General features: G+C 58.1%; 2 protein-coding genes across 2 annotated transcripts in view; one reads left to right on the top strand and one right to left on the bottom strand.

Annotated features, from left to right (window-relative positions):
* The first annotated feature begins 1,447 nt into the window (after positions 1-1,447).
* The window catches only part of Dnah17 (dynein axonemal heavy chain 17), a 113,712-nt gene continuing 90,304 nt past the window's right edge, over positions 1,448-24,855 (top strand). The window contains exons 1-15 of the mRNA XM_047542791.1: positions 1,448-1,520; positions 2,572-2,765; positions 3,209-3,401; positions 3,568-3,667; positions 3,894-3,979; positions 4,164-5,550; positions 6,109-6,182; positions 6,304-6,456; positions 6,547-6,633; positions 8,473-8,640; positions 9,106-9,222; positions 14,474-14,739; positions 15,485-15,680; positions 17,738-17,884; positions 24,652-24,760. Coding sequence (XP_047398747.1) covers positions 2,605-2,765; positions 3,209-3,401; positions 3,568-3,667; positions 3,894-3,979; positions 4,164-5,550; positions 6,109-6,182; positions 6,304-6,456; positions 6,547-6,633; positions 8,473-8,640; positions 9,106-9,222; positions 14,474-14,739; positions 15,485-15,680; positions 17,738-17,884; positions 24,652-24,760 — 3,244 coding nt within the window. The 5' untranslated portion in view covers positions 1,448-1,520; positions 2,572-2,604. The remainder of the gene's footprint in view (positions 1,521-2,571; positions 2,766-3,208; positions 3,402-3,567; positions 3,668-3,893; positions 3,980-4,163; positions 5,551-6,108; positions 6,183-6,303; positions 6,457-6,546; positions 6,634-8,472; positions 8,641-9,105; positions 9,223-14,473; positions 14,740-15,484; positions 15,681-17,737; positions 17,885-24,651; positions 24,761-24,855) is intronic.
* On the bottom strand, positions 20,920-24,847 carry LOC124978923 (TRAF3-interacting protein 1-like). The gene is made up of 2 exons (XM_047542846.1): positions 24,650-24,847; positions 20,920-23,407 (listed from the first exon to the last, which is right to left on the bottom strand). The coding sequence occupies exon 2, from the start codon at positions 23,216-23,218 to the stop codon at positions 22,592-22,594; it is 627 nt and encodes a 208-aa protein (XP_047398802.1). The 5' UTR covers positions 23,219-23,407; positions 24,650-24,847; the 3' UTR covers positions 20,920-22,591.

Consider the following 24,855-nt stretch of genomic DNA (forward strand, 5'->3'; position numbering starts at 1 on the left):
GGCTTGGACCTTGAGGGGGTCATTTTGTGGTACCACTATCTCCCATATGGACTTGATTGAGCTGTTTTAGACTCAGATGAGCTGTGGTTGATCACTCATCTGCTGTACTACCACTAGTTACTTGGGTCCTAGAGAGAAAGTTCTAGAAACCCCAGGTGACCTGAGATTTCCAGAAGTTCTATGACAGTTGGAGCCCCTCAAGGGAGAGGAGCCATTTCCTTTCCTGGTTTGGAGAAAGGCTCATCCTGCTGTGACAGGAGCAGACATTTGTGTGAAGCTGGTAAGCAGCCATGAACTGTTAGGTGGTCACAGGAGAGCTGAGGAACCTCAGGGCACAGAGTGGGAGCCCAGGCCCTCAAGGACAGCAGACCCCCACTCACCCAGCATGGCTCTGCTCCTGTTTGGAGCTAGACAGGGGTCTGGGCTCAGCATGCAGGCTGTCTACAACCAGCCCAGTCCCTTTCTGGCTTCTTAGCACCCACCTCCAGCTGCTCCAGAGCAAGCCCTGCTTCAGCCCACTGGCTTCTCCCAGAAGCCCCCCACCTGAGGGTTACCTCCCTGAGAAGTTGTCCCTGCCCCAAAGATGCCACGTGTGCCTGCCTCCTGAAGCATCAGTGGCGGGGTGGGGAGAATGGCCCTACTTGCCAACTGCCATCTGTTGGCCCGCACCTTAGGGATGGCTGGGGTGCAGGGGGGGCATGTTGGATGGACTTCACACCCCGCGTGTGGTCTGCCTCCTCCTCTTCCTCTGGGTCAGGTGTCTTTTGTCACTTCCCTGGGCCCTTTCTACCACCCTCTGTCCTCTCCTGTTGCCTGTCCTCGCCCAGCACCTTCAGACTGTCCCGGGAGGTCACCTCCTCGTCTGTTTTCCCCCAGTGTCCTTCTCTATCTTTCTCAGCCAACTAACTTGATGGTCACAACCAACTCAAACACACACTATGCCATTGGTGACACCCCACAGTGGGGCCAGGGCTGCTGTCCAGCCAGAGACCCCGGACACCCCTTCCTCCCCCACCTCCTGCCACAGCTAGCACAGTCTATTCACAGCAAACCCTCTCGAGGGGCTTGGTTAGAACAGAGGACCCAGCTGGCCCATGAGGGGTGGGCACCAAGGGCCTAGGAAATAGCTTGGCACCCATCTGTTTACCATGCAGAGGCCAGCAGTGTGAGAAAAGGTCAAGATGACCCCCGACGTCAGATTTGAGTACTTGGAGGAAATCTCTTCCATCATCCTCAAGTTCAAGCCAGACAAGTGGACCAAACTGATTGGAGCCGAGGAGAACATGGCCTTGTTCACAGAATTCTTTGAAAAGCCAGATGTCACCGTGCTGGTGTTGACACTCAACACCACTGGCATGATCATCCCCTGCCTGGGCTTCCCGGAGTCCCTCAAATCCAAAGGGGTCTACTTTATCAAGACAAAGCCGGAGAGCATCAACAAGCTCAACTACAAGACCAACCTCCTCTATGGGGACATAAGCCCTGTGCCCGTGGACCAGCTGATCGCGGTGGTGGAAGAGGTGCGTGCGGCCAGGAGGCTGGGTGGGACCGGGCTGCAGGCTGGGGGCTCCATGCCCTGCTCCTCACACTCACAGTGATGCAGGTGTGTCTGAGAAGCCCTGCCCACCGCCTGTTCTCCAGATGACTTTTAGGCCTGCTGGACACTGGCCAGTGGGCCATCCGAGTGCCAGCAGGGAGGTCCCCCAGTTCTGACCCTTTGAGTTAAAGGGTGGTGGGGCATTTTCTCTACCTCTGCTGCTGTCCTTCAGCCTCCCTGGGCCACGCTCAGCGGGTGCAGGGTGGGGGCCGGCGGCACACCTCAAAGGGTCAGAGGGGCCACAATCTGAGTTCCGTGAGGACCTGGGTCCCTGCCTTGTGCACATTCAAAGGGAGACAAATGAGATGCCCAGTGGCCACTCAGCGGGGCCCAGAACAAGGTAATGAACAGGGCTTCCCAGCCTCAAGTCCAAGAGTTATGAGCACAGTAGGCCACACCAGAGCGCACGGTGCTTTTCTCAGGCAGCCGGACCAGCCGACAGAGCACCGTGGACTTGCACTTCAGCACCAGACTGTGACCCCTCCTAGATCTGAAGGCGGTGGGTCTGAGATGGGCGCTGCCTGGCTGGTTCCCTCTGAGTCTCTCTGGCTTGTAGATGCTGTCCTGAGTGTGTGTACTTACCCCTCTGTGAGTGCACCAGGCCTCTTAGATTAGAGCCCACTTTGCCCTTAATGACCTCTTTAAAGACCCTATTTAAAGACTACAGTCACATCCCAAAGTGCTGGGGTCGGGACTGTGCCGTGGACTTGGGGGACACGGCCCAACTCATCTGCAATTCTGGACAATGTGGAACAAGAGCTTCCAGCAAGGAGCTATCACTTCAGGGGTGGGGCCGCCCTTCTTGGAGATGGCTTTGCCACCGCAAAGACCAGGTAGCTGCGCTGTCACTGCTGGTTCCCACGCCCAGGGCCCCAGCTGCCTCTGGTGTGCAGGAAGAACAGTGTCCCCGGGACTGCAGCCCCCGGCTACTCCTGGGGCGGGGGCGGTGGAATGACAGCAGCTTTTCTGTTCAGGTCCTCTATTCTCTACTCAACCAAAGCGAGAACATGGAAGGCTGGCCCCGGGTGGTCTCCGAGGACATCGTGAAGCAAGTCCACAAGCTGAAGAACGAGATGTTCGTGATGGGCGGCAAGATCAAGGGGAAGACCCTGCTGCCCATCCCAGAGCACCTGGAGAGCCTGGACGGCACGCTGGAGTCCATGGAGAGGTAGCAACTGGCTGGGGAAGCCCCTGAGTGGTGACAGGGACGGGATTTCATTGCAAATGGGTCTTGCGTTTTGCAAAGGACAGGAGGGTACCATTAGGTGGCACCAAGTCAGGTAGATGGCACAGCAGGACAGGAGGAACAGCGGAGTCCCTGGGATCCCAGCTCCTGCAACCTCCGAGCAGCACCTGTGTCCGGGAGAGGGCGGGGCCTGTGCTTTATGCCCCACCCCCAGCACACGTGTGTGTTCCCCAGTGCAATGAGCACAGGCTCGTGAAAGAAGCCTCTGTGTTGACACAGCCGGGAGCCAGCATGCTGTGCTTCAGGATGCAGTTCTGAGGGACAGGAAGAGGCAGCAGGGGGTGTCCAGCAGGTGGAGGCAAGGCTAGGTGGAGGCTGTGGCACGCACGTGGCCCGAAGAGCATCGTCCGCCCTTGTGTCGGCAGGATCCCCACCTCCCTGGACAACTCTCTCCTGCACGCCATTGAAACCATTATCATCGACTGGTCCCACCAGATCCGGGACGTGCTGAGCAAGGACTCGGCCCAGGCCCTCCTGGACGGGCTGAACCCCCTGCCCCAAGTTGAGTTCGAGTTCTGGGATGCCCGACTGATGAACCTCAAGTGCATCCATGAGCAGGTAGGGCCTCTGCTCCGCTGTGGTGGCCGAGTCCCTGCTGGGTGCTGGCTGCCCAGGGTCTCCCGAGACCTGCGTGAAGTCCTCGGCTCCAGCAGCCACAAGTCAGGCAGCCCTCATCTCTGGGTCTGCAAGATCTCTTGACGGCCCGTCTCTTCTCTCCTTTCAGCTAAATAGACCCAAAGTAAACAAAATAGTTGAGATCCTGGAGAAAGCCCAAAGCTGCTACTGGCCAGCCCTGCAAAACGTTTACATGAATGTCACTGAAGGTGAGCCCAGCTCACCACCCATGAGCCCCCCGAGGAAGCCACCTGTGCCTTCTGGGAGGGCCCAGGGCAGGCCCCTTGCCAATCTGAGGGTGTACGTCTCCCCATGAGCAGTTTTGCCAGCCCCTCCTCCTGAGAATGCTCCTGTTCCTCCAGGAGCAGGGCTCAGGGGCTCAGCTGCATGGTGCCCCAACCCCGCATGACCGGCGCTCCTTCTTGTTCCACTCAGGCCTGAAGGAAGCCAACGACATCGTTCTCTACCTGAAGCCCCTGCGGATATCGCTGGAGGAGATGGAGCAGGCTGACTTCACGGTGGTGCGTTGGCAAGAGAAAGCCCTCTTGTGCACGGTGATGCGGGGCGGGGGCCGTGCCTGGGGGAGCAGAGGCGCGCAGGCTTCTTTCTATAGGTGCAGAAGGTCCTCTGGGACCCGCCCCTGGGTGCCCAGTGCCAGCTGAGGCAGTACGGCAAAGGCAGCCCCGTGTGCCCATCTCTCTCCAGCTCCCGAACTTCATTGCCAAGGTGCTGGACACCATCGCCTTCATCTGGGCCACCTCGGAGCACTACAACACACCCTCCAGGGTCATCGTCATCCTGCGGGAGTTGTGCAACCAGATCATCGAGATGGTGCGCCTTGCCGGCCGCCCGCTGGGCCCGCCCGCTTCCCCTGCAGCCCTTTGCCCCCCCTCCATCCCCCTCCATCCCCCTCCATCCCCCTGCACCCCCTGCATCCTTCTCCATCCCCCTGCACCCCCTGCACCTCCTGCACCCCCTCCATCCCCCTGCACCCCCTGCATCCCCTGCACCCCTCCATCCCCCTGCACCCCCTGCATTCCCCTGCATCCCCCTGTACCCCCTGCGTCCCTGTGCCTCCCCCTGCTTCCCCCTGCGTCCTTCTCCATCCCCCTGTATCCCCCTGCATCCTCCATCCCCCTCCATCCTCCATCCCCCTGTATCCCCCTGCACCCCCTGCACCTCCTGCACCCCCTCCATCCCCCTGCACCCCCTGCATTCCCCTGCATCCCCTGTACCCCCTGCGTCCCTGTGCCTCCCCCTGCTTCCCCCTGCGTCCTTCTCCATCCCCCTGTATCCCCCTGCATCCTCCATCCCCCTCCATCCTCCATCCCCCTGTATCCCCTGCACCCCCTGCACCTCCTGCACCCCCTCCATCCCCCTGCACCCCCTGCACCCCCTCCATCCCCCTGCACCCCCTGCATCTCCCTGCACCCCCTCCATCCCCCTGCACCCCCTGCACCCCCTGCACCCCCTGCACCTCCTGCACCCCCTGAACCCCCCTGCACCCCCTGCATCCCCCTGCATCCCCCTGCACCCCCTGCACCTCCTGCATCCCCTGCATCCCCCTGCACCCCCTGCACCCCCTGCACCCCCTGCATCCCCCTGCATCCCCCTGCACCCCCTCCACCCCCCTGCACCCCCTCCATCCCCCTGCACCCCCTGCACCCCCTGCATCCCCCTGCATCCCCCTGCACCCCCTCCACCCCCCTGCACCCCCTCCATCCCCCTGCATCTCCCTGCCTCCCCCTGCATCCCCCTGCATCCTTCTCCATCCCCTGCCTCCCCCTGCATCCCCCTGCATCCTTCTCCATCCCCCTGCCTCCCCCTGCATCCTTCTCCATCCCCCTGCATCCCCCTGCATCCTTCTCCATCCCCCTGCATCCTTCTCCATCCCCCCGCATCCCCCTGCACCCCCTCCATTCCCCTGCACCCTCTCCATCCCCCTGCACCCCCTCCATCCCCCTGCACCCCCTGCATCCCCCTGCATCCTTCTCCATCCCCCTGCATCCCCCTGCATCCTTCTCCATCCCCCTGCATCCCCCTGCATCCTTCTCCATCCCCCTGCATCCCCCTGCACCCCCTCCATTCCCCTGTACCCCCTCCATTCCCCTGCACCCCCTCCATCTCCTTGCATCCCCCTACATCCTTCTCCATCCCCCTGCATCCCCTCCATCCCCCTGCACCCCCTCCATCCCCTTGCATCCTTCTCCATCCCCCTGCACCCCCCTGCATCCTCCTCCATCCTCCTCCATCCTCCTCCATCCTCCTCCTCTGAGTATTCTGGGGCTCAGAGCCAAGGCCAAGCCCTCCTGGGGGTCACCAAGAGGCTTCCCAGAGCTTGGGAAGGGCCTTGCCCTATCTGCCACAGGAAGAGGGAAAAAGGAAGAGAGGGCTAGAGCAGGAGACTCTCCCCGAGAGTCTGCACCCCAAGACCCAGGCACGTGGTGGGGTTTAATCTGGCCCTAAATCAGCCCCTTCCTACATCCCTCAACACACTCCCCTTTGTCACCAGAGGTGAAGGGTTGCCACTCTAGGCTGCCAACACGTATTCAAATCAGCCTGCGCCCTGTCTGCAGGACCAGAAGGGCGCGCATCCCTGGCTCCTGGAGGCTCCCTAATCATCGGTGCCCCAAATCCACTTTGTCTGCAGCTTTGACTCAGGCCGAGGCACAAGCATGGGAAGCCTCTCAGTGCCCTGAACACAGCCCAGCAGCTGGCGTTCAGGTCGGGCCGCGTGCCCAAGCGCCCGTCCCCCTGTCAGAGGAAGCAGGCCCATGCCTCGTCCTGAGCCCCTCTCCAGGGCTCGGCAGGGTGTCTCCAGGATGCCTGTCTTCTGTTTGTCCAGACGCGAACTTTCCTGAGCCCGGACGAGGTCCTGAAGGGCTTGCAGGGCGAGATAGAGGAGGTGCTGGTGGGCATCTCCTTGTCCGTGCGCGTCCTGAAGCAGCTCTTCCAGGCCTACGACTTCTGCTGCACCAACATGAAGCTCTTCTTCAAGGTACCGCCCGCCCGGCAGCGTGACACCCCCGGCGGCTGGCTAGGTGGGCATCCCAGGTGACCAGGGCTTCTCTCTCTCCCGCTCCCCAAGGACAAGGAGCCGGTGCCCTGGGAGTTCCCGTCCTCCCTTGCGTTCTCCAGGATGAACTCTTTCTTCCGCCGCATCCAAACCATTGAGGTAAAACAGAATTTTGTTCCCCCTCACCTGGACTTCTCACACGGCCCCTCTAGAATAAGTCCCGGGTAACTTATTAACTGGGGGGCGGAGCACCTGCCCAGCGTGTGTGGGGCCCTGGCTTCCTTCCCTAGAATTGCAAAAATAAAAAATTCCAGAATAATCTCCCACTAAGGAAATTACAAGTGGAGACCAATCGTCTAAGTCATGGAGAAAGGAGAAACCCAGTCTTTGGGGCAGCATCCGCTGCGCTGGGTCTGTTAGCCAAGGTCAAAATGACCCACGGGGTTGCTTCTCCCCTTAGCTCACTCATGAGAAAGTAATGACAAGTTCAATGACCATTCATTGTCAGGAAGCCTGGAGGCCAAAGGCAGGGCAGTGGGACTAGATTATCACCAAGGAAGACTTACAAGGTCCTGTGTGGACTCGCAGAGTGACACATGGCCAGTTAAACTTCTAAGTGGGTCAGGATGGTTTCCCTGGGGAAGAGGTGAGAGGGTCCGGATGCGCAGGGTGAGGAGGCTTGGCTGGCTGTTTCCTAATCTTCTGCATGGTCTGGATTTTTTTTTTAATTTTTAAACCGTGTGCACGTGTAACTCAAAAAATGGGGAAGGGAATAATCCTGGAACCACTGAGCATTGATTTTAGGATTTTAGGCAAGACCTGACCTGTTCTCAGCCACACTTCTGGGAGGCGGAGCAGGGAGGCCCACTTAGGACTCGGGAGTGAGATCCCGGTGTGTTTATTCATACTAGAGGCTCCCAACCTGGGAACTGGTGGGGCAGCTGTGGGTTCCTACGTCAGAGATTCTGAACCAGGATGCTACTTCTGGGGATGAGATTTTGAAGTGGGCAAAGGGCTTTACTATCCATGCCAGTTGGGCCAGCCTCTGCTGGCCTTGTCCTCCACGTTGGCTGTCAGTGCCTGAGAGCATGTGGCATGGCTGTGGCTTTGCTCACCCGGTTCACTGTGATCCTGTGGTTGGTGCGTCCTAGGCCTCTTGGGGAGGGCGGCCCCAACTGCCTGCAGCACCAGCCCAGGGGAGTGACAGCAAGCCCACAGGAGCACCTGGGCTCTAAAGGCTGCCTGGCCCTGGGCGTGGCCCCGGCAGGGGCTGGTTGTCCTCCAGGGGCCTTGGGGACCTCATCTGGGAAACATGAACACACATACAGAAGCACCAGCTAACCATGAGTCTGAACGTTGGTGAACTGTAGAGCAGAGGTCACAGAGAAGGAACGAGACTCGAGACTCGGACAGGAAGCAGGGCTGCAGGGCAGGGCGCTGGGGAGGGGCTAGGAAGGGGCGGGTCCACAGTGCCCCAGGGAGGAAGTAGGATGTGCACACCTGTTGGGGTACGGGCTCCTGCTCCGTGGGATGGTCCCAGACAGCAGAGAACACGGTGCCTGCCCGCCTTCCTCGGTGCTGTGCAGACAGAGGGCCGCGCACAGCACAGTTTATTGAGCGAAGTATTTTGCCAGCATTGGTCAGGACCAGACCCCGAACTTCACGCCCCCGGCTCCTAACATGCACATGGTGCACAGACCCCCTCCCTTCCCTCCCTCCCTCTGTGCTCCAGAAAAGAACACATTGCACAGGGCGACGCAGGCACATCACAGGGCAACGCAGGCACATTGCACAGGGTGACACAGGCACATTGCACAGGGCGACGCAGGCACATCACAGGGTGACGCAGGTACATCACACAGGGCGACGCAGGCCCTGGAGTTCTCGTCACCAGGGGTGTTTTGGTCGCTGGGCCTCCCTGCTTAGATTCAGGACCTTGGGTTTGGCTCAGGAGATGAAGGGACTAAGTCTATTGGGGCTTTTCTCTCTCTCCACCAGGATCTTTATAAAACTGCTATTGAGTTTCTGAAGCTGGAGAAGATCGAGCTCGGGGGGGTGCGGGGGAACATCCTGGGAAACATGGTGACTCAGATTTACGACGAGGTCTTTGAGCTGGTGAAGGTTTTTGCTGAGTGCAAATACGACCCCTTGGACCCTGGAGACGAAGTGAGTCCTTGGCACGGACGGTTGGGCTGGGGCCCCAGGAGCAGAGGGAGGCGTGAGGGAAGCCAGTCACAGGCCATCCCACCGCTTTAAAAGTCACGGAGGAACCAGGCACAGTGGCACACACCTGCCATCCCAGCTACGCCGGAGGCCGAGGCAGGAGGAGTGAGAGTTTGAGGCCAACCTCGGCAAATCAGTGAGACCCTGCCTCAAATAAACTTTCCAAAAAAAAAGAAAAGAAAAGAGCTGTGGATGTGGGTCAGTGGGTGCACTTGCCTGGCATGCAGGAGGCCCTGGGTTCAGTCCCTGGTACTGCAAAAAAAAAAATGTGATACGGAATCTGCACCAGGAGTAGCCCCCACCCAATGGGCCTCCTCCCTGGGACTTCGCCCTGAGACCTCCTGACTGGGGGAGCCTTTGCAGTGGCCCGCTGCCCCACCTCACGAGCCCCCTGTCGTTTTCCTCTAGAGTTTTGACAATGACTACGCTGACTTTGAGACGAAAATTCAGGATCTGGACAGGAGACTGGCCACCATCTTCTGCCAAGCGTTCGACGACTGCAGCTCCATCGAGTCCTCCGCGAAGGTAAGCGGGGTGTGGGCACTGCTGGCGGCCGGCCAGCCCAGCAGGACAGAGGCGCAGCCGGACCTCCTCCAGAGGCTCCGACTGGGCGGCAAGGAGCCGGGCTTAGCGCTGGTCACGGCAAACGCCTGGGGCGAGTCCCATGCACCTCAGCACCGCTGAGCACGGGGCAAAGTGAGCAGGTGACCGTGGTCACTTCATGGATGCCCAGGGAGTCACAGAAGCCCAGTTCTGTTGCTGCCGAGGGAGGCAGAGTGACGGGGAAGCCGCTTTCTCGGCACCGGCGGCTGGTCAGGATGCCGGCCTGCGCCTGGGTTCTTCTTGCCCAGCGCACCTGGAAGTCTGCACGGCACCGTTGGTGGGATGTTGTCCATCTCGGGCAGCTGGGTCTCAGGGGAGTTCCTTAGTCTTGAGAAATGGCCAGTTCTGGAAGTGTCCTGAGGTCACCTGGTGATCCCAGACCTTGTTCTGAGGGTCGCCCTCTAAGGCCTTGCCTCTGACTTCCCCCACCTCCGGTCTCTGTCGCTCTCCCTCTTCCTTTTCTTTTCTTTCTGTGGTTCCAGGATTGGGACCCTGGCCTCACACATGCTAGGCAAGCCTCTGCCACTGAGCTACGTTTCCAGCCCTTTATTTTTTATTATGAGACAGGGTCTCACTAAGTTGCTGAGGGTCTTGCTAAATTGCCAAGGCTGGCCTTGAACTCGTGACCCTCCTGCCTCAGCCTCCTGATGGCTGGGATTACAGGCCAGCTCCTGCCTCTCCAGAATCTCTGACACCTTCAGTTTACAATGACCGTGCCACCTCTGCGGCTGAGTGGGGCCGTTGCCCTGTTCCCACCGCCCCTCCCTGTGCTGCGCCAACTGGGGCCTGTCCGCCCCTCCCATGGCCAGGGCAGCGTCTCTGCAGGGTTTGGGGTGTGTGACTTCTAGAGAACAGGGACCCTGTGACTGAAGGGTTCACTCAGGTCAGCGCTTGGGGGACTCATTTGTCTTTCTCTGCTCTCAGTCTTGGGAGAAGAAATCTCTCCAGGACAGAGTCCTAAGGGGACCCCAGAGAGGGGGCCCTTGACATACATGACAGAAACGAATTCGGTGCCTGTTGGTGGAGGTTCATTTAGAACAGCCAGGAATACGTATGGAGGGAGGATGTGGCCACTTCAGAGCGAGGGGCTCCTCTGCTAAAGGAGTCTTGGTAGGGCGTGGGAATGGAAAGTCTGTGAGGTGACACTGTGCAGGGATCTCAAGGCGGATTCTGGGGGTCTGGGGGGTCTCAGGAACCTCGGGTCTTTTCTACCAGATCAACAGGCAGCACTGGGAAGCCCCTGAATCACGTTTCTCAAAGTCACACCCTCTTTGCTTGATCTACATGTTGGTGGCCTGATTAGCACTGCAGGAGGCAGAGTTCTCCAGCTCCGGGCCTGACAGGCCTGGGAGAGACACGGCAATGAGCTCGGCTGAGTGGACGCTCAAGACTGCTCGTCTTCCTGGAGCACGTCAGGGCTGGCTTTCTGGTGCTGGGCTGGGGACCCAGGTAGCCCTCTGCCCCTGAACATCTTTCCCAACAAATGCCAGGATGTTTCTTTGCCCCGTAACCATCCTTTTAAAAGATGTAGGTGCGTGGGCATTTGAAGCTCTGCAAATATAATGACCCACTAGTTCTTGGATTGTTGGCACTCCGAGCAAAATACCAAATGAATGCAGTCAATGCAGTGCCTCCTTGCTGTGGTTAGAGAAAAATATTTAAAATCTCAGTGAGGCAGATTTCACTGGGACCATAGCAATAGCTACAGGGACCCCCACAACAGGGTCTGGCAGTGGGGAACAGCAGTCGGGCTCAACTCTGAACACAGCATGGTGAGTGGGACCCCTAGCTGAGGAGCAGGTGGGGTCAGGAGATGGAAGCCGCCAAGAGAGGGAACATGGCGGGCGACCCTCTGCTAAACCCACTGGGCGGGATTCCTGCTGAAGCCAGGCGAGGTGACCAGACACCACCTGGGGGCAGGCGGGGGATGTGGAGCCTGATCAGATGTCTGGGTGGGGCTGCTTGCTCACTGCACACGGGACCTCACTAACGCTGGGTCAAGGACGTGCCCTGGTGACCCAGGAGGGACTTTGGGAGCCAGCTCGAGTCTAGCCTTGATTCTTGATTCAAGTCTTGATCCCCGTCTGAACTCTCCCTAGAGAGCTCCTCATTGCCTTCCTTCCCCACAGACACCTGGCCCCGCCTCCCGCTCCTTCACCCGAGCTCCCTTCCTCCCTGTCACTGGCTGAGGCTGACCAGCTGGGCCTCTCTCCTTGGGGCAGCCCCCGCCCAGTGCTGCTCTAGTGTTGACACTCTTAGGCGATCCTGACTTCCCAAGCAGGATACACACCCTGCACCACTGAAGGTGTGTGACTTAGGGTCACTTAGGACCAAGCCTAGTACTTAAGAGCAGCGTTTGCTGTGTGGCTCGGGGGCCGGAGCGAGGGAGCAGGTGTACTCCAGGCTGTGTGGGGAGGTGGCGTGGCTTTGCTCTCTCTGTAGGGCTTTGGTGTGGGGACGCATTAGGTCACTAACGCAGAGGCCCTGAGTGGGTCCTTTAAGGTGGAGATCCCAGTGACGGGGTCTCCAAAATGAAAGGCCCTTGTGAGAGCAGGCTTGAGCAGGCCAGGCTCCTGTCCGTCACCGCGTGTGTCCCTACGATAGCTGGCATTCCCCCGGTGTGCAGAGGAGGGAAGAGGCTCAGAAAAATAGAAAGGAAAACAGTTCCCCCAGCGTTGCGAGCTTTTCCCGGTAACAGGCCTGACTCACTGGTGTCGCTCCACAGCACTGGACTTCACTGGATAGGAGTGAATTCACAGGCTACATTCCATTGGGTTTAATTCACCGAGTATTCGCAGTTCACTTGGTATCAGGACCACAGCAGTCGCGTGTTCAATCCCATCCGATCTCAGTCGCACGTGTCCACAGCACTCACGTCGCACATCACACTTCACACAATGATATGAGGAGGACGGGGAAAGGGGCAGGACAGGAGGTCAAGGCAGAGAGCTGATAACAACGGCCACAGAGTCACCACGGCTGGCCAGATGAGTACACCCAGCCCAGAACCCTGGAGGCGTGGGAAGGACCAGCTACTCTGGCATGTCCCGGGGCAAGGCCACAGGGGGGGAAGCAGGCAAGGTGGCCCGGGTCAGTCAGGAGACTACAGGCTGCAGCCTTGGGGACAGTCAGGACGTTCCCCAGGGGGGTGGATAAGGTGACAGGTGGAGGCGTGTCTCAGTGCCTCATCTTGGGGCCGCGTCTTGGGTTCTGGGTGAGGGCAGCATCACTGGTGGGCTGTTGTGTTAGGTAGGCTCACAGGCTGGTTTCCCGGGGTGGCTGTGATATGCCCACACACCCACGTGCTTCTGATTGAGTCTGATAAGTTCACAGCACGTTTAAGTTGCTCAGTTTGTGCCTCCCGATTGTGCTGTGCAGCTGGGGTTAGTCTTTGGATAACTTCTGTATGCCCAACACCTGGTGGCCATCTGCTTGCCCAGACAAGTTTCCGAGCCCTTCTGCCTTGTACTCAAAATGGAGTCACTCATGGCGAGCGGTTGCTTCATAACGTGGGGTGACCAAGGGCTAGGCTCTGCCGATCTCCACGACGTGGAGTAACTCAGAGTAACTCGCCTGCTCTGCGCAGCCAGCCAGGGCAGAACGTGGCCCCAAGTCTCTCGGGCCCCAGTAGCACCCAGAGATTTTGCCCCCATAAATCTGGTTTGGAACAAGAGGAATAACAGATAAGGAGGAGCCTCTGGGGGTGCTGAGCCCTGCTAGGAGGCTACAGCTCCATGCTGCGGTTTTCCTGGGGCTGGGGAGGAAGGGCGGGTTGCCTGGAAGCGCCCACCTTTGTGAGCAACCCCCTGAGTATTATGCCCCTTCTCTGTGAGGAGCAGGTGGTTCAGGAAGCACCTAGGTGCCTAGATGTGGCCCCAGAGTGACCAGCCAGCTGTCCTTTCCCTGGACTCCTGGAGGAGACACGGCCCTCCTGTTAAGGCCCAAATCCAGCTTCTGTACTCTTGAAGAAAGTCATGTCTGATTTCCACTTGTTAGAAGGGAAAAGGGACCTAGGAGCCTTCTCCCTGCACTCGGCTGCCTGAGCCCGACAGGGTGGGCCCCTCCACTCTCCTGGCTTCCCAAGCTGCCCGGACGCGGGTTCTGGGTCAGTGGATCACACGTAGCCAGGAAAGGCCTAGAGCCATTGTCTACGTGACCCCTGGCAGAAAGTAAGATGAACTTCCTTCCCAGAAGTCAAGAAATCTGTCAGCATGAAAAAGAAGGGAAGAGAAATGGGAAAATAAGGAGGAAAAAGGGCCCTGAGGGTCTTAAGCTGGTAAGTGGGATTTCCCTAGCACAAGTTGACGTTTTTAAAAAGCGAGGTGGTGCCCACCTGGGTCGGCAGGTGGCTGTGGGGAGAGGGCAAGGCTGGAGCTGGGCTTCGTCTCCCCGAGGACCCGCAGCTGCTCCACTCAGACTGAAAGCCTTTCCCTCCTTGTCGTCTTGGTTCAAAAGGACATTGTCAGGGACAGCAGTTAGGTGGGAATCTGGGACTGCCTGGGACTCACAGGGGCCTGCCTGCGGGCCCAGTTGGCACTTTGTGGCCCCTGGGAGCTTGCAGATGCCCACTAGCCCTTGGTGAGCTCAGCGCGTAGGGCTGGGTGCACAGCCTTTCTCCTGCTCTCTGGACCCCTCCCGCCTTGTCTGTCCCTCCCCCGCCCCGACCACCACTGCATTTTTTTTTTTTTTTAGAACAAAACCAATTTCCTGATGCCGTTTGCCCTGCCTGAGCTCGGGTCTGAGGGTAGCAGGGCCCTTCCCAGAGGAAGGCGTCGTGTGAAGAAAGCCTTCCTCTGTCTGGCAGTCAGAGCGAGCCCCAGTTAGAGAAATGTGGTCTTGAGGCCATTTTCCGTTGTTCGCTTGTATTTTTAACGGTTCGGATCCTCTCTGCCCACACCCTTGTTCCTCCTGGGCCAGAGACCTAGCTGGCACCACTGGTTTATAAGCCGAGCACTTTGGGCCTCTGCGTACAGAAACATGAAACCTGCAGGTGCCACAACCAGCTGTCACATAGAGGAAGGTCCAGATGTATTTTTTGCTAGGACAAGCCACGTGTTTTCCTGATCCTAAGCTTGGCCCTGCCTGGTTGTCAGCAACCACGGGCTGCAGACAACGCTGGGGCCAAGGCAGGGGCAGCCACTCCGGCACAGACGTGCTCTGCGTGTCTCCCCAGCTCCTGTACATGTGTGGGAGCCTCCTGGAGCGGCCCCTGATCCTGGCCGAGGTGGTGCCCAGGTACTCAACCATGCTGGAGATGTTCGACACCGAGCTGGACAATGCCAAGCTCTTGTACGATGCCCAGATGGCGGCCTCCGCAGATGGCACCATCCCGCCCATCCACAAGAACATGCCGCCCGTGGCCGGGCAGCTCAAGTGGAGCCTGGAGCTGCAGGAGAGGTTGGAGGTGGCTCTGAAGCACCTGAAGCACATCGACCACCCGTGAGTGCCGGCTGGCAAGGCCCCAGGGCAGCCCACGGTCAGCCCTGCGCCTCGATTGCAGGGGGGACAAGGGCCCTCCTGAGCCCACACCATCCCAGGCTCCCCACCCGCCAGGCTTCACTTCCCAAAGCAAAGTTCCCAAGAGGACCCTCCGCGGCCTCCTCCCTCTGCCTGAAGGCTTCCCAGGCATGTCCTCGCCCTCGACCACCATCCCTGTGGAAATCACCACAGACCACCCAAAACGGAGCAGACCGAGGCTGTTTCTGCAGCGTGTCAGGGCAGAGCAGCCACCAAGCCAGGGCCACTTGCCTTGGCCGAGGTTCTAAGGCAGGCTGGGGCGGGAGTGGGGCAGGCCACAGGCGGGGCCGTGGCTAGTCAGAAGCAGCCACCTGAGGACTGGCTTTTCTCTGGTGGGTCCCTAATCGGAAGGCAGGCAGCACTAAGGGAATCTGAGAGCTGCGAGTCAAGCCCTGGCGTCTGCGGCGATGGCCACCAGGGCTGCGCTGGCTCCCCAGACTGGTGGCTTCAGATAGTGGCTTGGCTCCCTGGGCTGGCTGTAGCAGACTGAGGGTCCGAGTTCTGGCTGATGCAGGGGTCTGGCCACTGCCCGTCTGTACACCCCGCCTGTCAGCCTCGAACAAGCAGGTGGCTGCCTGGTGCCTCGGCGCCCCGAGGCCTGGCAGGGACTCTGAGGAGCTGTCCCCGTGAAGCCTGAGGCCTCACTGCTCGCCCGACTCTGCTCCAGGGTCACGTCCAGCATGGAGGCCAAGATGATCTACCAGAAGTACGAGGAGATGATGGAGCTGCTGCGCAGCTACCGCGAGAAGGTCTACAGGCAGTGGGTGGAGAGGGTGGACGAGGACTGCCACTTCAACCTGGGGCAGCCGCTGATCCAGCGGGACGCCACCTCCGGCCTCCTCAAAGTCAACTTCAGCAAGGCGGTGGGTCCCGGGGCTGCGGGGAGGCGCCGCCCGGGAGCGGGGAACAGCCCAGGGCCCACCGTGGCCACCGAGGGGACCCGTCCCACCAACAGTTCATTTGTGAAGGTTGCTGTTGATGTCGCAGGGGGCGGCCACTTCCTTTTTCAAGCTTTTTTAAGCATGTCCAGGAGATATTCAAGACATAGGGCAAAACAGGAGAATCCTTGAAAAGAGCACCAGTTGAATGCCCCTTTTTAAAGCTTGGTCACTTTCATTTGATCCCAAGGGGAAGCATCAATTTGAAAAGGTTTTAAAAGCGAATTCACACGAGTGGGCTGTAACCTGAAAAGCTTGCATGTGCACAGAGATGGACGCAGGAGGGGGCTGAGCTTCTTCATGTGCCACCTGGTGACCCGTCCCACCGGGGTGTGGTGATGACACCAGGAAGGCAGGGAAACGTCACTAAAATTCATTTGTTCATTCATTCCACAAAGATTTACTAAGCACCTACTGTGTACATGTGTTTGGGATAAATCAATGAACCAGAGACAAAGGTCTCTGTCTCGCCCTCCTGGAGCTGATCTGGGAGAGGAGGAGGAAATGAGGGGGAAGAGAGAAAGAGATGGGTTAGCGCAAAGAGGCAGGGAATACCGCATATCAAGGTGAGAGCAGGTACCTCAGGCAAGAGAGCAGGGAGGGCAGGTGAAGAAGGTGCGTAGGGATGGAGGAAGGGACTGGTGAAGAGGGACCAAGAGGGCTGGAGAAAAGGCGGATGCAAGTTTAGATGTGATCCAAGGTCCACCAGAGGTAAGGGCGCTGGCCAAGCAGAGGTAGAGCAAAGAGCTAAGCAAAGCCCAGAGGTGTGAGTGTGTCTGGCATGCCCTAGGACCAGCAAGGAGGCCAGTGGGGCTGGGTAGAGTGGACAAGGGGAGGTGGTGGAGAAGAGAGAGATGGGCAATCCTCATGGGTCATTGAAGGACGGGGTGAGGGTTTGAGCAAGATGGCGGCCCCTGGAGGGTTTCAGGCAGAAACCTGACTTATACCTGTAAAGGACCTCTCTCAGGGGGGCTGGACAGAAACTGGGAGTTCTTTGCTGCCATCCAGGTGAGAGATGATAGCCCAGCCCGGAAGATGATGACTTGGGCCAGAATGGCAGCAATGAAGGTGGTAAAGAGTGGTTAGATTTGAGTAATGGCACCATGAGATTCTGGATGGCTCGGATACAGAGTAGGAGAGGAAGAGAGGAGTCAGCCCCATTGTTTGGGGGCTGGGTGACCAGAGGAAGGAATTGCCATCAGCTGACGTGGCACCATCTGCCGGGGAAGGTCGGCTGCTCTGTTTGACCACATTGACTTTGAGATGTCAGACATTCAAGTGCAGATGTTGAATAAGCAGATGGACGTGAAAGTCTGGAGGTTGGGAGAGAAGCTGGGGTTGGAGACACAAACGCAGGACTCATCCGTATCTAGGTGGTAATTCAAGCTGTGAGGTCAGATGAGAACCAACGGAGAAGGACCACACTCTGCCTCCCCAGCATGGGAACTGCAAGATGTTCAAAGGGACTGATAAGGGTGACCAGGACAGTCTGATGTCCTGGAAGCGATGAGGAGGCCCTGTCCTCAGGGGAGGGAGTGACCAGCGGCTGGGAGGCCATGTGACATGGCGGATGGATTCAGCAACAAGGAGATGTCCTTGAGCCCTGATGAGGATGACTTTGGGGACGGAGCAGTATTGGAAGGGATGCCCCAGATCTCCTAAGTCAAAACCAGATGGGGAGAGAGGAGAGAGGGAGGCTAGATCCTAGGGAGGACCCAGGTGAAGCCCTCAATGAAGCCTTTCTCCAAACGCCTGGGATGGGAGCGGGGAGGAAGAAGACAGGTGACGCTGCTGCCGTCCGCCCGGGGTGATGACGTCGGCGCTTTCTGGCTCAGGACCCGTAATTAGGGTGAAGTCATCCTGGGCCTGCCAGCAAACTTCTCCCACCTGCTTTGACCCCTCCCGGGTTGACCCCTGGGTGACACCGTGCCGCGCTTCCCGGTTCCTTTCTAAGTGGCTTTTGACCTTCATTTGCCCTTTAGCTGGTGGCCGTCCTGAGAGAAGTCAAGTATTTGAACTTCCAGCAGCAAAAAGAGATCCCGGGCAGTGCGGAGCATCTGTTCTCGGACAACGAGACCTTCCGGAAGTTCGTGGGGAACCTGGAGCTCATCGTTGGCTGGTACAATGAGGTAAGCTGGCGTCGCTTGTTTGGTTTTCTTGCCAAGTTTCGGCTTCGGTTGAGAACGAGCAGTGGTGTAAGATCTGCACGTAGGACAGAATAAACAAGTGTGCTTTGATACTCACACGCGGGTCTCGCCGCTCACAGGCATGCGAGCAAAGACAGCGGGGACTCGGGTCAGCTGGTGGAGGACACCTACTTCCGCGGGCTCCAGCGGGTCTTGCACGGCTCCTCAGAGATGCTTTTCTCTCCCAAACATCTCTTGATAATACGAAGGCCATTCCACAACTTCCACTCCTCTCTTAAAGTCGGGGAGGGAAGGGGACTTCTGGAACCCAGGCTGGGACTCTCGCTGTCCCGGGGCTTTGGCCAGCAAGCTGTGTGGGAGGTGCCTGGACACGTGGCCAGCCCACCCACCACGACTCTGTGTTCAGGAATTCCCAGGCTCCTGACATCAGACCTGGAGCCGGACGTCGGTCACTGAGGGACCGGTGACAAACGAGTGCAGTGACTGGCTGGCCCTCCAGACAGTGCCTCGCGGTGGCAGGGCGTGGCGAGGCTGCGTGTTCAGAGCACCTTCGGGCAGGACGGGAGAGGATCAGAAGGGAGCCTGGGAAGCCGGGCGTGGGGCTGGCGCAACATGCCGTCCTTGTCCTGGGCTCCCCCTCTGAGAGACCCCACCCACAGGCGGGAAGAGGGACGTTGTGGTGTGATCTCGAGGCCCCGGACAGCCCTGTGTTGGAGGCTTGGTCCCCCGCCTGTGGCATTATTGGGGGGTTATGGAACCTTCAGGAGGTAGGCCCCCACGAGGAGACTGGGTCACCCCCACTGGGTCACTGGGGGTGTGCCCTTGAAGGAGTGGCTGTTGGGACCAGCCCCTTCCTCTTCCCCTTTGCTTCTTGGTGCGAGGTAAGCAGCCTCCTCTGCCTCCACAGTGAGCCACCTCACCACAGGCCTGAAACCCTGGAAGCCATAAGCTAAAATAAACCTTCCCACCTGAGCCTGGTGGACACACCTGCCATCCCAGCAGCTCGGGAGGCTGAGGCAGGAGGATCCCAAGTTCAGGGCCAGCCTCAGCAACTTAGGGAAAGCCTGTCTCAGAATAAAAGCTAAAGGCCTGGGGATGCAGCCAAAGGAGAGCAGGGTTCAGTTTCCAGTACCACAAAATAATAATAATAATAATAATGATTATAATAAATCTTCTTTAAGTTGATTTTTTCCAGGCGTTTTGTCGCCATGAGGGAAAGCTCACAGGTGCACGCTGGACACCCAGCTTTGACGCTCCCCACCTGCCACCCCAGCAGATGGGCCGGTGTGAACAGAGTATGGCTTTGCTGTCGCTGCTGTAACACAGCACCACAAGCCGAGTGGCCCGAAGCAACACAGACCCGTGGTCTTCTGGTCCTGGAGGTCAGGAGTCACAGCCTGACTCTCTGCAGGTCAAGGGCCGGCTGGGCAGGAGGTTCTGGAAAGGGTCTGTGTCCTGGCTTTTCCAGCATTTAAGGGCAGCCACATTTCTTGGCCAACAGCCCCAGGGCCAGGCTCTCCTGAAAAACAGGAGCAGCGGGAGTGGAGATCGACCCGGAGATTCATGACGAGGAGTTGGCTCGCTCGGTGACAGAGGCCGAGAACGCCCACCACCTGCTGTCTGCACCTTGGCGAGCCCGGAAGTCTGAGCCCAGGGCCAGGGAAGAGCGGGGCGGGCAATGTAAACCTCTCCCAATGCAGGAGAGCAGAGGGGATGTCACGGCTGAGCAGAGAGCAGGAGGCAGAGGCCACCGCCCTGCACCTCCACTCCTGCCTTCCAGAAGGTAGATGAGGCCCACCCTGCTGGGGAGGGCCTCCTGCCTCCCTGAGCCCTCATCAAAGGCTCGTCCCATCCTGAAGTGGCCAGAAGCAATGTGGAGCCTGGGCCTGCCCCGCACACTAGGCAAGGCAGCTAGCAGGTACAACTGACCGTGACGGCCACATCTGACTCCAAGGCACTGACCCCAACCTCTGCTCCCGTTATCCGACCTCCTCCCCTCGGCCCTGCCTCCCTCTTGAGATTGCACATGGCCCACAGCCCAGCCCACCCACAGTCTCCCTCAGATCCTCTCCTGGGACGCAGGGCAACATCTCTGTGAGTCCCAGGGATGGGGACGTGGGCGTCATGGGGAGACAGAGGCTCCCACACACCTCATCACAAGGAGCCAGAGAGATCCCCTCCCCTGGGGTTCCTGGGAGTCTGGGGTGGGTCCAGAGAGCAAGGTGTCTGCTGGTGCCATGGACACAGGAAGGGACACAGTCCCAGCACCGTGGGAGCAGGAGCAGAGAAGGCGGGAAGGAGAGGGATGGGGCCGAGGGAGCCGGGACCCTCATGTGGACTTCAGTCTCTTCCGCTTCGTCCACTTCCTGTGTGGCCCCTCGCTAAGCCTTGCCTGATGGAGCTGTGCCACGTCCTCCTGCGACAGAAGGGGCGGCAAGGGTGACATTGTGAGACAAAGGGTGTCTCTGCCATGGGGACTTGCTGACGAAATGCCACAGGGAGGAGACGGAGCCCAGCGATTCATCGCTACGCTGCATCCTTCGGAAAGCCGTGTTGGAAGGTGAAAGATCCGGGCTGAGGCCGGGAGCCTGGGAAGCCTCCACTCTTGCTGCGTGGGAGCCCTTCAGGAGAGGCTGGGAAGCCAAGGTCAGAGGAAGCTTGACAGATGAGCTGTCACAGCGATTGGTCAAAAATATCATCCACCCACCAAACCACCGAAGAATCCGCCCCGGCCGCAGTGTGACGGAGCTGCCCCAATCCTCTTCCTCCAGGACCACTCCCCGCGCGGCGAGCCTCCCATTCCTGGAGCAGTACCCGGTCGCGGTGCTGGGGGAACAGAAGCCAAAGAGAAGCAGCAGCAGAGACATGATCCTGCCTTGTACCCTGTGCAAAGGGCTTTCTACCGGGACCACGTAATCAGGAAAAAGAAAAGTCAACAAACAGTATTTAAAATAAATCGAAAAACTGACCACCTGCTACTTTATTTCCAAACACAGCCAGCCAAGCACACGCTGTCCCGTCCAGCCCTGTGAACCCTTCAGCCACGGATGATGTCATGCTGTCAGTACAGATGTGGGGCCAGCGGGGTGGAAAGAGGAAGTGGACCCAGCTGAGCTTCAACAGCGCTGGGGGCTGGCGAGGCCATTGCTCCTCAAAGGAGCAGCTGGGGCCTGTTCTTCACGAGGTCTCTGCAGCAAAGAGACCGCGGTCCTGCCAATCACGGGCCCCAGGTTCCCCTCAGCCAGCAGCCACACCGTCGTGGTCCAGGGCCAGCTATCAGCAGGCCAGTGGTTGAACTCGGTATCAGCGCCCCTTCTCGAACGCCCCTCCAGAGCTGTAGCTGCAGACACTGGAGAGGCGTCAGCCGTCCCGTGTGGGAGGCATCCTCGGGCTGCGGGCTCGTAACTGTCCTTGCAGTTGTGTGACAGCGGGGCCCTACAGGGTGGCTCCTGCTCATGGTCCTGCTTGTCCCCACAGATGCTCCTCTCACTGCTGCCTGCTCTGCCTTGGAGCTCGATTTCTCTGCCCTCACCCATCTGTTCTAAGAGCTCATGGTCTAAAAACGTGAGCAGCATTGAGGGGATCACCATTTAAAGTTTCACGTTTATACAAAAATTCTTTCTGAAAAGCAAACCGTCAGAATGGGGCGTTCCCGGTTTCCAGCTTGCTTGTGTTGGTGCTGGGGACTGAGCCCAGGGGCGCTTAACCACTGCGCCACTTTCCCAGACCTTTCTATTTCTTATTATTTTTTTTTTAATTCATAACTTTCCTTTAAACAACAATTTCCAAAAAAAGTGATAACATCAAAAAACGTTTGGTATTGGCATGTCCTCTAAGTCTCCTGGATGAGGCTTCTCCTGAGGCCCCTGCCTCTGGTACACGGTGCACAGGCCTATGCGCAGGAAAAGGAGGACGCCACTGCCTCCCACAGAAGGCCTCTTCCTACGGGACGGGGTCTGCTCGTGCTGACCACAGGGCAAGCACGGGGCGAAGCGTGAGGAAAGCAAAGTGTCCCTGTGGCAATCCACATCAGACGAGGACCTCAACGGCCACACTGAAATCTCCCGTGTCCGTTTGTAAACTTCAAGGGCCAGAAACACAAGCAGAAGTTAACAAGGCCAATAAAATCTCCTCATAAAGAAGCCTATGCAATCACGAAGAGGAAGAAAAATAACCCAGTCGTCGACACGTACCTGAGGATACAGGCTCTGATCCAGCCTTTTCAGCTGGAAATTTAAAATATAATTTGATGATTTTCAGGCCTCAGTCTATGTATAAAGTGCCCATCAGAAAGTTCAAGGTGACCCTTCATTTGGGGCCGATGCAGTAAGTCCTGACTCAAAAACGAAAATAAAGGACATTTCCTGGGTGCTGACATCACTGACCTGCATGAGAATTCTGGTACAGGACTAGACAGCTACAGAGAAAGAGAGATGAGGCTTGCAAAAAAACCTCTCACAAAGGTGTTCTGAAGAGCATTTACAACCAACAAGGGGTCCAGCCGGGAGGAGGGACACATGGCCGCCCACCCTCAACATGCTGGCCTTTCAGGGCTCAGATGCGCGGGCTGAAGACCATGCTGCGCACAGTCCACCTTCTCAGCCAGCTGCAACTCGGGGGCAAGGATTTCCTAGCTTTCTTTCCATTTTCACACCAAAGGTGACTTTTCGTCACTGAAATTCTCCGCGTTCACCTTCGCGATGTCAAGTTGATACTGTACACCATCTTCTGGATTTTCTCTTCATTCTTTAGGATGTTGGCCTTCACGGCACAGATCTTGTCTTGCTGGTCCTTAATCATCTGCTCCAGCTCTGCCAGCTCGGCCTTCAGGGGTTCCACGGCCCTCTGCTCCTTCTGCAGGGCCTCTGCATGCTGCTTGTTCTCCATGTGCCACAGCTGCAGCTCATTCTGCATGGCCTCCACATCTTCCTGGATGTAGTCCATACTCTTCCCCAGAGGAAGTGCGCTCTTACCCAAGGTCTGAATGGACACTCGGAGCTTCTCAATCTCCTTGGAAACAATATCCTTCTCCTCCTTCCATGACGACTCAAAGACAAAGGATTTCTCCTCCTCTCCAGGTTTGGGTGGCTGCTGCAACTTCCCATAATCTTTCTTAGTCTCCAAAATTCTTTGCACAAGTCCACCATGCTTCTCACTGTCCTCCAGCTCCATTGCTGGCACCATTTCAGTTTCTGACATTTCAGAGATCTGAGGGGCAGCCTCCACCACCAACTGGTCATCCTCTTCGTGGTCTGAATTCTGTGACTCTATAATCACATTTGAGACGGTTTTACCACTCCCTGTCCTATCTGCCATCAGGGTCTCGGCGCTCTCTTGCTGTTTGACCCAGGGAGGCGCAGGTCTTGCACTGCTGGGCTGAGGTATTCTTCTGGCGCTGGAGGGCAGCTCGCCGGGGGCTTGGGGATTCTCAGACGCCTCAGATTTATCTTCAGTGGGTCCAGCTTCTCCTGCATCACTGATGGGGTCACCTTGCAGTTCTGGAGGCTGAAAGCCCAAGATCAGTTGACTCCTTGTGTTCAGTCTCTGGTGAAGCCTACTCTCTATTTCTTATTTTTGACACAGGGCCTTACTAAGTTGCTTAGGGCCTCCCTAAATTGCAGAGGCCGACCTTGAACTTGTGATCCTCCTGCCTCGGCCTCCCTAGTCACCGGGATCACAGGTGTGCACCACGGCCCCTGGTTCAATGTCCTGTTCTAACACTGAGCCATCCCTCACTTCGCCCAGACCTGTCCTTGAAAATTTACGTATGAAGCAAATGCCGTTGGAGGAAGTGGTACTCGAAACTCAAGCAGCATTTGTTGTTTAAGGGGATAATTTGTAAGAACTGGGTACAGACTTCCTTTCCTGCATTTTTCTTATTTTGCTTCATGGATTTGGGTTTTTTGAGTGTTAGGTAATTTCTTGAGCCGGGCAGAGCTGGGTCACGGCCACAGAACCCACCCTGTCACTAATGGGTCCGTTAATCCTGTGATCCTGCTGATCCTGGGGCCCCTGCTGCATGACTAGACTTAGACCCCTGAGCAAGTGGGGCTCAGAGCCCAGAAACACCCCCGTCGTTCACGCGCACTTCTTTGGTTTTTTCTAAGACTCCGTTAAGGGTTGGAGCTGAGGCCCTGTTCACGCAGGAGTCCTCGGAGGGGAAGTGGCTGGGCTGTGAGAGCTGTAGCCTGATCAGTCCACCCAGGTCTGAATGGACTGGCTGGGTGGTAACTGGGCAGCTGGGGCGTGGCAGGGGCGGGGGTCACTAGGTCGTGCCCTGCAAGGGTGCATCTGCCCCGGGCCCCTTCGCTCTCTGCTTCCTGACCTGCCGTGAGCTGAGCCCAGAGCAATGGAGTCTGTGGACTGAGGCCTCTGAAACCCGAGCCCCAAATAAGCCTCCCCTCCTCCAGGTTGCTGTTCTGGGTTATTTTGGCCACAGTGACGCTGAGCTGCCAACACAGACCTAAGCCAGTCAGGCACAGTTGGGGGTGGTGGCCCTGCCTGCACTCCGCGGGGGGCCAGCTCTCCCCGCTGTGACACAGCTGAGGAAGAGTCAAGAACACACGCAGACCCTTTGTCTCAAAAATCTCTGTGAAAACCGAAATCTCCTGAAGTACCATTCACACGCAGTTCCCCCCAAATGACTGGTTGTAACCCGGAGGTGGTGAGCGGCGGGCGGCAGCCCTGACTTGTTCCACCCTTAGCGGGTCGAGGTGCGGCGAGGCTAGCAGCAGGCCCTTGACTTACAGATAAAGGCCACAGTGATGGACGTGGAGTACCCGCTGATCAAGTCGGAGCTGGAGGCCATCGATGACAGACTGTCCAGCGCAGAGACCACGCTCTTCTGGAACGGCGAAGGTACCTCGGCCACCGCGCCCGGGCCGCTCGGGTCCCAGCTGCCCACGCAGGCCCTGGGCCACCCAGGAGTGGCGCTGGCACCTCCCGACCTTCCA

This window comes from Sciurus carolinensis, chromosome 3 (assembly GCF_902686445.1).
Source record: "Sciurus carolinensis chromosome 3, mSciCar1.2, whole genome shotgun sequence".
In the NCBI taxonomy this organism is placed as follows: domain Eukaryota; kingdom Metazoa; phylum Chordata; class Mammalia; order Rodentia; family Sciuridae; genus Sciurus; species Sciurus carolinensis.